Source organism: Eutrigla gurnardus, assembly GCF_963514095.1.
Source record: "Eutrigla gurnardus genome assembly, chromosome: 10".
Classification (NCBI taxonomy): domain Eukaryota; kingdom Metazoa; phylum Chordata; class Actinopteri; order Perciformes; family Triglidae; genus Eutrigla; species Eutrigla gurnardus.
Window position 1 is genome coordinate 19,128,545 of NC_139924.1, and position 16,408 is coordinate 19,144,952.

The 16,408-nt window shown below is 43.0% G+C and overlaps 2 protein-coding genes across 7 annotated transcripts in view; one reads left to right on the forward strand and one right to left on the reverse strand.

The window, feature by feature from the left end:
• Positions 1 to 13,095, forward strand: part of rap1gap2a (RAP1 GTPase activating protein 2a) — a 70,754-nt gene extending 57,659 nt beyond the window's left edge. For 3 of the 5 annotated variants that reach the window (XM_084019849.1, XM_084019848.1, XM_084019846.1), the window contains 20 exons: positions 1,210 to 1,242; positions 1,931 to 1,963; positions 2,196 to 2,417; positions 3,011 to 3,114; positions 3,645 to 3,723; positions 4,158 to 4,211; positions 4,909 to 4,992; positions 5,084 to 5,184; positions 5,619 to 5,748; positions 6,027 to 6,182; positions 6,328 to 6,399; positions 7,181 to 7,267; positions 7,387 to 7,527; positions 9,093 to 9,242; positions 9,484 to 9,596; positions 9,699 to 9,797; positions 9,920 to 10,040; positions 10,402 to 10,504; positions 10,620 to 10,693; positions 10,958 to 13,095. In XM_084019849.1, the coding sequence (XP_083875975.1) occupies positions 1,210 to 1,242; positions 1,931 to 1,963; positions 2,196 to 2,417; positions 3,011 to 3,114; positions 3,645 to 3,723; positions 4,158 to 4,211; positions 4,909 to 4,992; positions 5,084 to 5,184; positions 5,619 to 5,748; positions 6,027 to 6,182; positions 6,328 to 6,399; positions 7,181 to 7,267; positions 7,387 to 7,527; positions 9,093 to 9,242; positions 9,484 to 9,596; positions 9,699 to 9,797; positions 9,920 to 10,040; positions 10,402 to 10,504; positions 10,620 to 10,693; positions 10,958 to 10,966 (1,965 nt within the window). In that variant the 3' untranslated portion in view covers positions 10,967 to 13,095. The remainder of the gene's footprint in view (positions 1 to 1,209; positions 1,243 to 1,930; positions 1,964 to 2,195; positions 2,418 to 3,010; positions 3,115 to 3,644; positions 3,724 to 4,157; positions 4,212 to 4,908; positions 4,993 to 5,083; positions 5,185 to 5,618; positions 5,749 to 6,026; positions 6,183 to 6,327; positions 6,400 to 7,180; positions 7,268 to 7,386; positions 7,528 to 9,092; positions 9,243 to 9,483; positions 9,597 to 9,698; positions 9,798 to 9,919; positions 10,041 to 10,401; positions 10,505 to 10,619; positions 10,694 to 10,957) is intronic. The other 2 variants (XM_084019850.1, XM_084019847.1) reach the window with 1 other exon arrangement.
• A 4-nt stretch (positions 13,096 to 13,099) lies between these two features.
• LOC311020059 (uncharacterized protein) lies at positions 13,100 to 15,115 on the reverse strand. Of its 2 annotated transcripts, none has more exons than XM_084019853.1 (5): positions 14,976 to 15,115; positions 14,246 to 14,572; positions 13,925 to 14,158; positions 13,790 to 13,818; positions 13,100 to 13,653 (listed from the first exon to the last, which is right to left on the reverse strand). In XM_084019853.1, the coding sequence occupies exons 1-5, from the start codon at positions 15,025 to 15,027 to the stop codon at positions 13,555 to 13,557; spliced, it is 741 nt and encodes a 246-aa protein (XP_083875979.1). In that variant the 5' UTR covers positions 15,028 to 15,115; the 3' UTR covers positions 13,100 to 13,554. The 2 variants fall into 2 exon arrangements, with proteins under 2 accessions (XP_083875979.1, XP_083875980.1); XM_084019854.1 differs by having other exon boundaries at positions 14,246 to 14,506; positions 14,976 to 15,108.
• Positions 15,116 to 16,408: the final 1,293 nt, after the last annotated feature.

Sequence of the window (16,408 nt, forward strand, 5' to 3'; positions counted from 1 at the left end):
TGTAGCATCCAGCATCAAAACACAACACAAAATGAACCACCTTTGCATGTAAACTATCAATTAATATTCCATACAGTATCACAAAAAGTACTTTATAAGGATAATATCCCCTTTAATAACACGGAAGGAGACAGGAGGAAAGGGAGATGCAGAAGGACAGGCTGTCTGAAGACATCAGTGGAAGTTATTTGGAAAGTTTGACTTGTTGATGACAATTAATGCAGCGTGATAATCAAAGAGTCACACACACACACACACACACACACACAGCCTGTGCACCCCATCCATCTTTTCCGACCCGCAGCACGCATCGATCTGCTCTCGTTAGCTCTGCCGCCTCTAACTCCGCACATGGAGCTCAGTGTTCAAAGTGTGCTTCGGTCCTGTAATCTGGATGGTGCTGATGAAGGTCACCTTTTTGATCCCCCATCTGCTGTTTTCCCCCTCCTTTCTTCTTCCTTGTCTAACTTCACCTCTTTCCACCTCCGCCTCCTTCTCCCTCCTTTGTCTCTCTCTGTTCGTCTTCGTCTCTCGGTCTATGACGGAGAATGAAAGCCTCTTCGGAGCGCGTGTGTGATCGTTCTGGTATCGCTGGCGATGACTCCCCCGTGACTGTAACAGCTGCTCCATCGATATGCACTCAGACAGACACGCACCACTACAGACGAGACTGAAAAGTGTGTGTGTGTGTGTGTGTGTGTGTGTGTGTGTGTGTGTGTGTGTGTGTGTGTGTGTGTGTGTGTGTGCGTGTGTGTCCATGCGTCTGTACTTGCACCGCTCAAATGAGTATGATTGGTGGCATTAGAAGGGATGGTGGTGGTGTGTATCTTCAGCATTGTGAATTCCCACACGTGTTCATGTCCTCGCTTCTATGCTCAGTCATGTAGACAAGCTGTTCCCCCGGGCCCATACCATAATTGGCCAATTTACTCCATGTCTACCAGATTGGCTTTTCGTATCTGCGTATATATAAAAACAACGTGGTATTGGCTCACATCTCAATCCCGGCGTGTCCCACAAAAAGGTGATTGTTATAAAGCAATGTATGACTCATCCAGTTGTCGTCTGGCAACAGGGACAATGAGGTCTGAGAATGAGTGCCGTGTTCCGAGACAGTTTTTTTTTTTTTTTTTAAATGCTAACTAAACAAAACTTGCTTTTTGACCCTTGTGCTTTTCCGTCCTCATGCTGCGTGCGGACACTAATTAGGTCCCTAAAGCTGAAGAAACCAAAAGATGGAAGGTGTGACCAGACACCGAGACATGCACTTGTACACTTCTGCTCCGTTTGTGTGATTAAATCTCTGCATGTTTTCCCTCATCACTGCTTCATCGTGCCGCCTGGTTTGCTCTGTGGTTGTTCTCGTCCTCGTCTGTCAGCCTATGCGAACCCCCCCCCCCCCTCCCTGTGGACGCTTTTAAAATTTTTCTCAGGGCTTTTTAAAAAAAAAAAAAAATCAATAGTCTTCTGATCTGATTGATTATAGGTTTGAATGAACTCCAACTGTCAATTGATCCTCTCTGGGCTGCCAGTATCCTGACTCCTGCTGCTGCTGAATATAAATGACTGGCTCACCGTAGCGCTGTGCCCTCAGCGGTGCAGACGGGCCTCAGCAGTATTTAGAGGTCATACGCTGGAGCTGTGCTACACTAGCAGACTGCCAAACGACTACAGACTCATAACAGCTCTTAACCCCAGGGGCCGCTGAATCAAAGCAGCTCTGACATCATCGGGGGGTGACCTGCCCTCATCGATGTTTGCTGATGACTGTGCATTTCAGGCTGTTGCATCATCACCTAAGACTCTCATTCTGCATAATAAGTTGTGTTTACCTTTCTGTTCCCATGTGTGTGACTGTGCTCGTAACTGTATCGCCGCGGTGAAAGTCAGTGAAGTTCACTTAACAGTGTGTGTTTCCTCTATTTGATAGGATGACTATATCCCCTACCCACGGATCGAAGATGTGAGTAATGTCTCTCTTATTACACATTTACAAGCATCTCATGTGTAACCACTTGCTAGTAGTGTTAATGACAACATATAATACATTTAAAGTAGAAGGGCTTCATGCATATTTCTTTTTTTTATCATTGCAAACCAACTTATGAAGGTGCAATTCTGGCTTGAACCAGGGCTATTATATTTGGTTGTATATTTTTACCTCACTGCCTCCCTCCTGCCGTTATGTTGTCAAGGTCCTGGAGAAAGGTGGCCCATACCCCCAGGTAATCCTGCCACAGTTCGGGGGTTACTGGATTGAAGATGTGGAGGCACCAGTGGGGACCCCTTCCTCCTCGGAGTCCAGTTTCTGTGAGGATGAGGATGGAGGAGAGGGCATGAGCCCTGGTGGTGGACACAGCTACCGCCTGGAGTGTAACAGCACAGCCCGGGCCTACCGCAAACACTTCCTAGGCAAGGTCAGTGTGTGTATTGCACTGCAGTTCACATGAGCACTGCACGTACAGCACACACACTTCACATACTCACTGCACTTCACACACTCACTGCACTTCACACACTCACTGCACTTCACACACTCACTGCACTTCACACACTCACTGCATTTCACACTCTAACTGCACTTCACACACACTGCACTTCACACGCACACTGCACTTCACACGCGCACTGCACACACTCACTGCACTTCACACACACTGCACTTCACACTCATTGCACTTCACACACTCATTGCACTTCACACGCGCACTGCACTTCACACGCTCACTGCACGTGAAGCACACTCACTGCACTTCACACACTGCACTTCACACACTGCATTTCACACATGCACTGCACTTCACACGCGCATTGCACTTCACACTGTCAATGTCAATGTCACCATGTATTTGAAGACCGTTTTTGTGTTTGACCTAAAATCTCTCTCTCTCTCTCTCTCTCTCTCTCTCTCTCTCTCTCTCTCTCTCTCTCTCTCTCTCTCTCTCTCTCTCTCTCTCTCTCTCTCTCTCTCTCTCTCTCTCTCTCTCTCTCTCTCTCTCTGTACATCCAGGAACACATGAACTATTACTGCACTGGCAGCAGCATAGGGAACCTCATCATGTCTCTGAAACATGAGGAGGCGGAGGGACAGGAGTTCCTACGCATCATGCTCAGGTACTGTGAAGGAAATGCACTTTCGGTACTAGTTGTTTAGTAGTCTATAAAAGTTAATCATTAACGTGTACCTTAGTCTTTATCTTCTTTATGTCGATTTGTTATGTTTTTCCATCTGTCTACTACACCAATGATAATAATTAGACTAGCAGTCTACAGCTATGCCAGCAGTGGTGCAAGGCTGTACAGTATTTGGGCACTGCGATGCTTTGAGCTAAATGCTATCATTGTCATCCCAATGACGATGCTAACGTGCTGATACTAAGCATGGCAACCATGTTCGCATTCTTTGTTTTGTTTGTCAGCAAAAAAGACATAGCTGAAGCCGATGGCCAGTATTGGTCTCATTTAAATTGTGACCTGATGGTTGCGCAAGATAAAAGGGTCAGAGCACCATCAAGTTAACCTAATACAAATGTCTGTACTAAATTGAATGTCCAATCCAAGCAATAGTTGTGGAGACATTACAATCATGAAGCTGATGAAACAAATCTCTGAACAATCGGATCCCTCTTCTTGTTCTGTTGCAGGTCGAGGATCAAAACAGTCCATGACAGGATCTCTTTAGCAGGCATCAGCCAGCTGCCTAGTGTACCGCAGATTGCCAAGGTAACGATGCGTGGAAGTAGGACATTTCCCATCAATCCTCTACACGCTCCATGTATACAGAACAACATCTAAACATCATGCAGCTGAAGTGCCGGATTTAACACATGGAGGCCGGCTGGCTCTTAACTAGCACTTTTCCGACACAAAAATTATGCAACACATGACAAAATATGTTGGTCAATCGACAAAGTGGAGGTAACACCACAAACAGAAACAAGTAAAATAAGCTAAACCAATGAACTTAAACATCATTTACAGGTTACATTATAAAATATATTCAGTTTCTTTATATAACAAAAAAAACAAATGTCTTGCTTTTGTGCATTGACTCAAGAGCATGAAACAACCTTTCTCCATTGTATCTTACAGTGGGGAACTTTCCATACTGTAGACTGAGATTCTCTTAAATAATGTCAGTCTCTTTCTCCTCTCAGCTTCTGTGTGACGATGTCACGGGGCTGAAGTTCAACCCTGCGTTATACCCTCGGGTGAGTTTCTCCTTAACTCCCACCTTACAGCCTCATTATAACCAGTCTGACCTCAGCTCATCTAGCCTGTTATACATGTATTCATTCACGCCCACTTGAGGTACTTTCCCCTGTCTCTGTCTGTTAAGTGACAGAGGGACACTGTAGGGTTGAGTGCAAATACTACGTTCAATCATATCCTCAGCTTTATACAGAAGTTAACAGAAACTTTGTAGAAATGCTTTTTGAACATTAATCGTTATTTTAGTCAGCATATTTCACTTATCCCTACCACACTAACCCTTCACTTCAATCCCCTTCTTAACCAGGAAAACAGCACACACACCTTCTAACACTTTGCCCTCATTTACCTCCTACCACTCCATCATCTGACCTGTTCAGTTAGCACATTATTCACAGATGATAACTTTCCATAAACGGATGCGATGGATCTGTTTCCCCTCCTGTGAGCCAGGCGGAGGAGTGGAGATGGAGCCTGTGCCTCAGGAAAGGAAAAAAAAAACAACCCATCTGTGTCTCAGTCTGCAAGAGGCAGCGACAAGTTCGCTGCCTTCGCTGAAGGCCGTGACAGTTTGTCAGCCTTACGTAACACGGGGGCCCAATAAACGTGTCCAGGGGACATGGTGGAGAACGTGGGAACGTGTTGCAGCGAGAAGAAAACATGCAACACATTGAGTTTGTGTTTGTATATGTACAGGGATCCCAGTTGATAGTGGCCTACGATGAACACGAGGTGAACAACACCTTCAAATTCGGAGTCGTCTACCAAAAGATTGGCCAGGTGAGCCATCGTATTGAACCTGCCAGTGTATGTCATGTATCTCCTACCCTTGTATCTTCCTCCACACCATAATGATGTCTGCTCCTCTCAGACGTCAGAGGAAGAGTTGTTTGGGAACAATGAGGAGACGCCAGCTTTCAAGGAGTTTCTCGGCATCCTCGGCGACAATATTGAACTCCAGGACTTTAAAGGGTAAGAACACAATTTAATTACAGAAAATAAACCGAGTACATGAAAGCTACAAAAAAAGGAAGCCATGATTTAGTAATATCAAAATAAAAGGAGACGAAAGAAAAAGTACCGAAAGGATCAAAAGAAGGATTCCATTGAAATTGAAATAAAGCAGAATAACTGGGTTTTATTAGTTTGACCTTGGAGCTATATGTCCTGTTGTTTCGGCCTCAGCATGCAACTGGGATAAACTGCTTAGTGAAACAGATTCTAGAAAAGCAAGTGCCACATGGGCAAGTCTTTTTCTCCTACTGCATCACTACTTTTACACAGGCTTTCAAATTGTAGATGACATGTGACTAAACAGACATTTAATCACATCAGATATCATCATCTTATCTTATTACTGAAGGCCGCACAGAGAATGTGACATGCGTGCTTTGATAATTTGACAGGTTCCGTGGTGGGCTAGATGTGTCCCACGGACAGACAGGATCTGAATCTGTGTACACCGTCTTCAGACAGAGAGAGATTATGTTGCACGTGTCGACCAAGCTTCCCTTCACCGAGGGAGACGTCCAGCAGGTACGAGACTGTGATGCTGGCATTATTATTGTCCCGCTGAAGGTTCAAGGAATTTAGCTGCAGAGTGGGCTAAAAAATATCCCTATTAAAGCGGTCAGATGTGTTGCTTGAATGTCATTGTGGGAGCTGCGGCTAAATGTTATTTAATTTGAAGTCAATGAAACCCCTCAGTGACAAATGAATCTCTTGTGCATTCAGTGTTTTATGCGTCATAAATTGTGCTCTTGTTTTTAAAGTTGAGTTTTTAATCTTATGAATTTCTCCCTCTGTTTCTTTAGCTCCAGAGGAAAAGGCACATAGGAAATGACATTGTGGCCACGGTCTTCCAGGAAGGGCCCACACCATTTGTTCCAGACATGATAGCCTCCAATTTCCTGCATGCTTACGTGCTGGTGCAGGTCGAGAACCCCTGCACAGAGCTCACAACATACAAGGTACAGACGAGCCCCGTGTGGTCTTATATCTGAGACGTGTTCTCAAGTCTTCCACGGACGTTGTTTAATCCTCCCAGCTTGAAACCTGAGCCCTCCTGGAATAGAAGACAATAAAGTGTTATTATTATTTGCTTTATGTCGACAGGTGTCTGTTACAGCGAGGGAGGATGTGCCTCCTTTTGGACCCCCACTCCCGAACCCAGCTGTCTTTAGGAAGGTAATCACATAATAGACTTGAGTCGGAAATAAGACCACCTTGACTTAACACATTCAATAATGATTTGCCTCTCCATTTTTAACGTGAACATCAATGAATTGAGATTTCACTTGGACTTAAATGTTATGTAAAAAAAAAACTTGGACTATGGTGTGTTCAAGAAAAAACAACTTTAATTCAGCTCAGAATCATTTGCTCATGATTATAACTGTATAGAAAGAAAAACATGCTGAGACTCACCTGGTCATTGTGCCTTTAAATGGCAAAATGTTTGTTTCGAAGTGAATACTAATTTTAAAAAGCAGTTATTCTGCAGTAAATGTTCATGTGTGTGTTTTTTTTTTTAATTCCATTTGGTAACAGCACTTGTCTAGGACTTACTTTAAACTTAAAAACCCTTGCCTTGCCTCTGGCAATACAGTATTTATACTAGTAATGCAAGAACTGCACTTAAGTCAAATTGATACTTATGTTTTTTTTACTTGTAATGGAGTATTTTTACATTGGAGTAACACAGCTTGTAAGTATTTGAAAAAGTTCTTAATCAAACCAAGTCAAACTGTTGAAACCTGTGTTGCGTTTTGACAGTTAGCCATGATGATCAGATCCCTGTCACAAAGGGGAAACTGCTCTGCAAAAACAATCTGGCTTCAAAACTCAAGAATAGATTGATTTACTTATCGTGACATGATGATCAGCAGCTCTCTCTCTCTCTCTCTCTCTCTCTCTCTCTCTCTCTCTCTCTCTCTCTCTCTCTCTCTCTCTCTCTCTCTCTCTCCAGGGTCCAGAGTTTCGAGACTTCCTGCTGACAAAGCTGATCAATGCTGAAAACGCCTGCTACAAATCCGATAAATTCGCCAAACTAGAGGTGACACGCTCGCCCCCACAGCATGCCCGTCAATCACAGCTCAGCCTCGTCCATAACCGTCGCCGTCATCGCCACCGCCTTGTGTTTTCCTACATGAGCTTTGTGTGAATTCGTTGCAGGGGCGAACACGAGCCGCGCTGCTGGACAACCTGCACGACGAGCTGCACAGACAGAGTCAGGCCACGCTGGGCCTGAGCCAGGCCGGGGAGGAGGACAAGCTGGAGAACGGGGGACACGGGGGTCTGCTGGAGTCCTTCAAGGTGAACATGAGCCTGGACAGATATACGTGACGCCGTGTCATGTTTTGTCAGCTCTGTGACATTTAAATGTATTAAACCACCGTTCGTTACAGAACAAGCGTGTGATGTTTTGTTGCCGTAGGTCAACTAAATGTCACAGTTCTGCAAGATGACTTGAGGTTCTTAGTAGCATTGTTGCTGCTACTTTTATCTCCGCTCTAGGATTTTTACCTTATGCCCAAAGTGTGTGTATAGTATGACTTTATTATTAGTTAAAACTTTTTGAGCGTAATATTTCTTCCTCAAAATTGTACGACGACTCGTAGAACACAGATACATGGAGCATGTTTTGAATCCACAGAAAGTCTTGAACATGAGCAGAAATCTTGATGAAATGCAAAAGGAGCTCATGGGTTTATTAATACATTTTAATATGTGAATAGGCGCCACATGCACATTTAAGGAGGTAAATAAACAAAAGACAAAAAAGAGGAGGGATGAGTAAATCATGTCTAAATGTGTGTTGACTCAGCAGGGAGAACATTAAATGATCTACAGGAGAATAGATATTTGAAACATTCTAGTTCGTGTTTTTCATTACATAAATGAAGACATTACCGCCATAAATTACTTTACCAGAGTGCAGGAAATTAATCTTTTGACACCCCAAATTTCCAGTAAAACGTATGACCTTGATAACAAACAAAAAAAATGTATGCAAACACAAATGAGCTTATGCATCTGTAAAAGAAAGTGTTCCCTTTCTCTTTGGGAATCCGTTTTCTCTCATTCCCTGACTAACTGTCTCTTCACACTCTTTATTCTTCATCTAAAGGCTAATTCTAGTCTAATTGATGTTAATAGGACCATTACAATGTGTATTTCAACTGTGTGTGTGTGTGTGTGTGTGTGTGTGTGTGTGTCTGCATGTGACTAATGTGACAATTTGCGTCCCATGCTCTTCACAGGCATTATGGACAGCTACTTTGCACTTCCTGCAGTCAGTCCCAGGGGGTGCTGTTCTCATTGCTGTACTGGCAGCCACTGTGTATTACCTGTGTGTAAACGGAGGATGGCCACAATTTTAATAAACGTTCTTTTATATGTTGTTGTTTGTCTTCATGACTCCAGAGTCAATTAGCAGTTCATGCTGTTGCAGAAGTAAAAAGACAAAAACGTAAACATTTTATATAACAGTATTGTTTTATTTAAATGTTAATAGCTGGATTTTTTTATGAACCCAACAAAAACGAATTGTATTCATCCTGTTGAATGAATGACTATGAAATAATTATAAGGAACAGTTCAACATGTTAATTCATCCACTCCAACTTACTTTCTTGGAGAACTGCACCCCCTAGTGTTGACATTGTGCTATAACATCTATAAAGTAATTGTTACAATGAATGCTGCATTTAAGCACGTAAAACCACACTTTTATCATGTAAATTAATTTTACCTCCCACATCTATTCGCCTCTGTGTCCTTCCATTTACACTTTACCTGTCGCTGACTTTCCTTTACCCATCTGTTTTATCCTCCCTCTCCCTCATCCACTCATTCCCCATTTCCTTACCCTCCTCCAGAGAGCCATGCGCGTCAGGAGTCACTCCATGGAGACCATGGTGGGGTCTCACCGTCACAGGAGCCCCGGGGTAGGAGGTGGCGTCCCGGCCAGTGTGAGTGGAGGAGGGCTGCCGCAGAGCACCAGCGAATGCACAAAGAGCACCTTCACTGTGAGTAACAGTACTATAATAAGTACTATAATACTAATGGTAATAGGAAAAAAGTACACCTATGTTTTCATTTTAGTTAATTCAATGACCTATCTCTGATACAGGATGTGGTGCTTCTATGTCAACCAGTGAATTATGCCATTTATAAGATAAATAATTTAATTTAAATTAGTTATTTAGAGTTTGTCCTATTTCTTTTTTTGATAAAGAGAAGCGTAATAAAATAATCTGTGATCTTCAGCCTCCTGTATTGTCAGCCAAATCTCCTCTGAAGAGCCCGGTGAAACGGCGATCAGGCCTCTTCCCTCGTCTCCACTCCAGCACAGAATCCACGTCGGACAAACACACACGCGGGTTGGGTTTTTTTTTATGTCACTGTGTTTCCTGTTCAATATCATGCTGGTCTTTGTATCCCACAGACTCCAACATCTTTGTGTTTTTCTTTTTTGTCTGCAGCGACCAAAAGCCTGCAGAGTTTTGCCCGCTGTCCCAAGAAGTGAGGTCCGAGACATCATCCAATCCCAGCTCACCCGAGATCTGCCCCAACAAAGAGAGGTCAGAACCAATACCAGTTCTCGGAGAACATTTCCACTAAAGTCTGTAGAGGGTTAAGGCTAAAGGCACTCATCTTCTCTCGTGTTTAGCTTCTCTACATCTCTGTCCCTGCCCCTTGACAGGCCTTTCATCAAGCTGAAAGAGTGTGGCAGCGGCAGGCCGAACATCTCTCGCTCTTCGTCCAGCACCAGCAGCTTCAGCAGCACCACGGGAGAAACCGAAGCCCTTGAAGAACTCGAGACAGTGAGTGAAACACTCACGGTTATTTCGAACAAAGCAAGCTTATCTTTACATAAGGGAGGACATCGAGTGTTTGGGGTGGAAAGCGGAGAGAGCATTACCGAGTGGTTCCCCAGAGAGTGTCGAGCATCAGCACATTGATTATAATGATTACAGCTTTGCTGACTTTCTGCGGATCGGATGGAACCGCTTGTCAGTGTTGTTTTATTCTGGGTGAGAGAAATGCTGTTCTGGTGGCTCCTCCCTGCAAAGCGTCCTTTCCACTTGTACTTCCTGAAAAGAAGGGTGAAGTCAACGGCGAAATATCACTTCCTGGATTCTTTCCTCCTCCATGTTAAATGTCTTTGTGCTGTCTGTCCTCCAGGCCAGCCATCCCTCGAAAGCATCCTCATCTGCCTTTAGTCCTTCCCTCAGTGTCGACAGCCAGGGACCAGGTACCCCTGTCATCATGTGTCGTAGTCCAACAGGTAAACGACACACAGTATTCACATCCAGCGGTCACAGCGGATTTAAACACGATTTATCTAATGAGCATTTCCTTCCTGTCTTCTCCATTCCGCCTCTTCCACTTCTGTCTGTCAGATGTGAAAAGCAAGACGTCACCGAGGTCAAACTTGAAGTTCCGCTTTGACAAAATGAGCCACTCGTCCACAGCTGTAAGTCTTGTAATACGTGTCTGGTCAGCATATTTAAATCGTCTAAAGCATGTTTCATGTTAGTGCTGACGTGATGCAGCCAGGTACAATCAAAATAATTTAACGTCTTAAAGCAGAAATGGCTGAAAGTAATGAGAAAAAAGTCCCCTGGTGTGTGTTTTTGATGAACAGGTGTTGGGTAATAAGCCCAAATTGAAAGATGCATGCTGGCAGTGAACGCTGTCTCTCTAACAGGCCGCTCTGTTCTCTTTTCCCCTCTTTCAGTCCGAGTAGCTCTGCGGAATCGGAAACATCAGAATTGCACAACAAAGGGACCGGCAGGGTTGACGGAGCTGCAAAAGAAAAGGAAAAAAAAAAATCACAACAACAACCACAGAATCCCTCTAGAACCACTTCCATTCGCCAAGGATAATCTGCTAAGATTACCAACTGCACTAGAGTCCCCACACACTATAAACGAACTGACAGTATGGTGAGTGTATAGTGAGGAGAAGCACCTGCCATGTCGGCTTTTTTTTTTTTTTTTTTCTCAACCAACCCTTAGGCTACAGAAATGAATCAATACTTCGCCGATTGTTACAAGCTGCTGCAGCTCAGCTGTTAACAGTTCACATGAAGTCCCAGCATGGCTGCTATACTGTGAGTGTAGGCAGGGGTTAGACTCTGCCTCAGCTTTTACTCTTTGCGTGTAGTTTAATAGAGGAACTCAGCGATCTAGAAGAACGCTAACACGAGACTACGGCCGAACTTGCCTTTGCCCTTGAATGGTACGTCTGGCAACAGTTCCCCTTTTTTGCCTAAAAGAAGAAAAAGGAAAAAAAAGCACTTGGACACACACATGCGCAGAAACATATTGTAGGCTGACAGCAGCAGCGTTTTTGGAGGCGACGGCACCGCGAGTCTCAGTCTCCACCATAGGATGCTTTTCAAAGATGCTTTCGTAACCTTGCTAGCTGCAGCATCATGCCTACTGCACCGTAAAACACGACGCTGCTGAAACCCAGCCAATACCTGCGGCAGCATTTCTGCACCTGTGAGGGTAACTTCAAATCCCTGTACTCAAGTGCTTGGCTGGTGGAAAGTAGCTCACATAGGGCACAGTAGGAGACACTGCCAACACATTATGCCATAAGCTTATTTTAGCCAAAGCTGCGCCTTACAATCTGTCAAAAGCCCTTTTTGCCACTGATGCCCCCCCCTCTCTCTCTCTCCCCATCTCTCTCTCTCTCTCTCTCTGTCTGTCTGTCTCTCTCACTGTGTGAGCGGACAAGAATCCTCTCCGGTTACAGCACAGTTCTGGGTAGCCGATTAACACCCACATTTGCTGAAAATAGACTTTGCACTTAATGAAAACATTTCACCTTGTGATACCTCCCATTGAAGCTTGCTAGCTCGATGTATCTGTGTCTATTTTTGGCGGAACTTTTGAACAGGGGGTTTAAAGTTTTCCCAGCATGTGAGCTGATGAAGATGACTTGAAAAAAAAGAAAAAAAAAGAAAGATGCTTCAGGTTAAATGAACCTTTGAACCACACTTTGGCAAAACACTTTGAATGTGAACTTGGGCGTTTTTGTCTGTTTGTTTTTTTTTTAATTGTTTTTGTATTTTTTGATTTGACGCTTTGTTAGTTGTCATTACAAAGTCTCTTAGACGTTAATTGCAAAGCCAGTTGCTTAGAAGCACAACAGGTAGGTCTATGTAACATTGCCTGGAGCTGCACAAACTTAGTTAGCAGGGCGGAATGGGAGTGTGCTAATCAAGACAAAAAACAACCTAAAAGACACAACGATGGTGTTTCTATGTGACCAAACAACCAAGCTGGTAGGTCTTTGGAAGAATGTCTATGTGCTCCTACTATGGAGAGAACCATTCCTGGATGGCTTGACGGTTTGTGAAGTTCTGTCACATGAAACTCAAATCTCAAAGGGTTTGAAGGATCAGTTCACCGAAAATTACGAAAACCTGTAATTTAGGTGAATTTATTTAAATTTTAAAAGATGCCGTTATGTCCCTTGATAAGTATCTCAAGGAACTTTACAGCATTGACTAATACACACTGTGCTCAGTTAGTGTAGGCCAGAGATTACCTCGAGCAAGGGACGCAGGGACCGAAATCACACAAACGCAGGAAGTCCGGATGTCATTTAGTTTGTAGCAGGTATTGCCTAAATGCCCTGCAGCCTTTCCTCTGTTAATATGCTTAATTTATTCAAATTGTAACTTCTTTTGCATTGATGTCATGTAAAAAAAAATGTAACTGCAGAGTACGCTAATAAATAAGGTTAAAAATGATTAAAGGAAATATATTAATTTAAAAGATGTCGAAACATGTATATGTATATTTGGTTATGTAACGTGCCATTGAGAATTTATTCTAAAATAAAACGTTGTATTTTGTGTCATTTATGTAGTATGTCATTTTATTTAAAAGCTCATAACATTTACAGCACAACACAGGGGGGTTTGTTCATACTTATACTAATATTTAATATACATTATTGTTTATTTGGATCCCCATTAGCTGTTACCAAGGCAACATCTAGTCTTCTGGGGTCCACATAGGTCCACATGACCACATTGGTAGATAATATAGATAAAGCTTCACAATTTAAAAACGATAATGAAATACATTTGGTGGGTTGAATCCAAGGGTTTGCTTGTCCTCAGTCACGTTTCAAAACGTTTCACGTTTCATTTTGAAATGTAACTAATATGATTTTGAAAGCACCTCAGCTCCCAGGTTCCACAAGTCCACATCAAAGGTTTCCTGTAGACGTCAAGGATCACGCACAAACCCTCAAAAATCCCAAATCCACATAATTGAGCCTCAGCAGACAATTTTCCACCGGCTTCGATTGCAGTCAGGGAAATTTGAGGGATGAGTACACAGTTGACTGGTCAGGCGTTCTGGGGGCCCCTAGTTGTCTCAGTGCATCCTGGGAAATATCTGCATACACCACCTGTAACATTGTGGGGAAAAAAATCAAAAATTCAAGTGCTCATAAGTGTATGGAATGCAGGCATATTCAAGGTCAGGGGAAACAATGTGAGGACACTGCAGAGGGCATCCTGTCTTAAAACAGGATGTTCACCCACCTCAGTCTTCTTATGGGACTTGGGGGCCGCTGTAAAACAAACAAAAAAAGCCAATACAGTGAATAAAACAGTTTTGATGATGTCACAGTAGCTTTTTATTACTGTTACATGCTACAACGTAAGACTACTAGATACCTTTGTGAGAGGAAGCGCTACGTTTCTCGGGTACGGGGCGTCGAGGCAGAGGCTGTGGAGCCGGGTGTGGTTGGTATCTGTAGACAGCCGAGTGAGTGGACGGTGTCCTGGGAAATGGCTGAGGCTTGACCTCTGAACTCAGACAACGAGCCAGTCCCAAAATGATGGGAAGACAAAGAAAAGCACCGGCACAAATCAAAACCCTGTGCGATACATTCCTGTAAGAGGGGACAGCTGGGGGAGGACACAAATACACAATTACCAAAAGTGAGCGTACCCTTCCACGATGATGATGATGATGATAGTAATACATGATTGTACCTGCAGTGACGTTCACATACTTGAAATGACCTTGCCCAGTGTCACCGTGAGCCCATTTAACAATACAGCCATAGGAGCCTTCATCTAATTGGTTGACACTCCAGATATCCAGAATTAATTGACTTTGATTGACTGAGAGTGTCACATTGGTCAGAGGGTGCCTGACGCTGAGCTTGTCATCTTTTGAATTTCTCCACATCCAGTTGCCCGTCCAGGCGCCCCCACAGTGCTGGACCACACAGGACAGAGAGAGACTGCCTCCTGCTGGTACATAGAATGTTTCACGTTTTGCCAGAACAACCTGGCTGCAATCTTCAGCGCAGAGACCTGAAAAGGGGAACTAATTTATTTCTGACAGAATCCGACTCATCAGATAACTCCACCTATGCTGAAAAAAATGGTTCAACCTAAAAATTGAGTGAAATAGATATTTCACTCAATATATAGGCCTACATATATACAAGATATACATTGTGAGGGTTCAGAGTTTGACAAACATTTTATATACACACATTGACAAAAACGTACTCATCAAGCATCAACAATAAGTTAAATAGCAACTAATTTTAAATCTTACAGACTGAGTTACCTACCTTCACTAAAGCTATTGCAACGGTGAATTCAAAGGCAAGACTTCAAATCCAATGTAATGTATGGGGGAGGTTTCTCAATTGTTTATAAGACAATTTGAACAAGACTTCAGATTTGCGAGAACTAAAAGTTCACTCACCAGTATGAAGAAGGCAGAGGCAGCTGATGGCACTGAGGAGATTGTGACACATGTCTGACTGTAACGTTGTTGGTCAGGCCTCACAGTTGCTGCGACTCCATCGGCTCATCCATTCTGTGACTTTCCCTTCTTGTTGCCTTCAGTGTATTTCCTTACTGCTGTGTTTGGCCAGAAGTGGCTAAAGGAAGGAAGTGGCCCAAGAATCAACCCTCCCTCCACACACACACACACACGCTCAGATAGTACATTACAGGAAAGAAAGGGCCATGTGGTTAGGATGCTAAACTTTACGAAAGGGAAGGAGTCCATTTCAACAACTGAGCAATAAAATAACAAATGTTTTTGCTTTGTTTATGCAATTTTTGGTTTATTCAATTGAGCAAGCAGATACATTACAACATATGTAAATGTTTCAACTTCATATAGTCCAGCAGCAAACAGAAATGAACTTCCAATGTAAGTGAATGGACTGGGGTTTTATTTTGTAAAGAATAACCGGACGTTTTATACGCAATTATCCTGTCAAGTTTGACTCTGGGCGCGCTCGTTTAACCTTGCCCCTCTGCCCCACCACCCACGTGATGTGTGGGAATAAGGGTACATCCATGTGCGGAAGAAGTGAACACAGTGGCGCCCTGTGGATAAAAATAGAAAATGTAATAGCTGGAAAGTCCTCCAGCATATTTCAGTTTCGGTTACTTTCACAGCATGAATCATTAATCATGATGAGCACGAGATCTAGAGAGGCTCAACATGGAGAAGGAGGAGTTCAGGATATTTAGGGTTAATTGTTTCTCAACCCTTCAATGACGAGTCGACATCACTGTAAGTCTGTGTTGGGTGGAATCTATAAAAGCTATAAATCAATCCAACAACACATTTGCAGTAGAGAATATTTTGCGCTCTTTGTTTTAAAACAAACAACATGTAGACATTATTATGTGCCATGTATGCTTGTAAGTACAAAAAGAGCTGTAAATCCTTTTGTTGGAAATATGAAATACAATACAGTCATGGCTTAAGATAATAAAAAGAAAACACATTTATTTGTATTTATTTTTATTTTTAATTGAAGCTTAGTGCATGGTCTTGAGTTAAGGTTACTTAACTAAAAGGAATCTTTCCACTCTTATTGTGAAACCAAAACATGATACATTTGCATACCTTTCAGAAATGCGCTGAAAAAAATAAGTAAAGATAAAATAAAGAAAACTTTTTTTCTCTTTTCCACTGCCTGCTTTGTTAGGGGCCTTGCACATCCCAGTCAGTCTGTGCAATTTCCAGTCAGGATGTTTTCTGTTGGAACTTGAAACAGTAAACAGCTTATAGCAAACACTGAATTCAAAAAAAATCATTCCGGGCCCTTTAATGTAGCAAGTCACTACATTAATTTGGCTTTATTTCTGGTGCAGCATCTTTGCCACTCGTCCCAC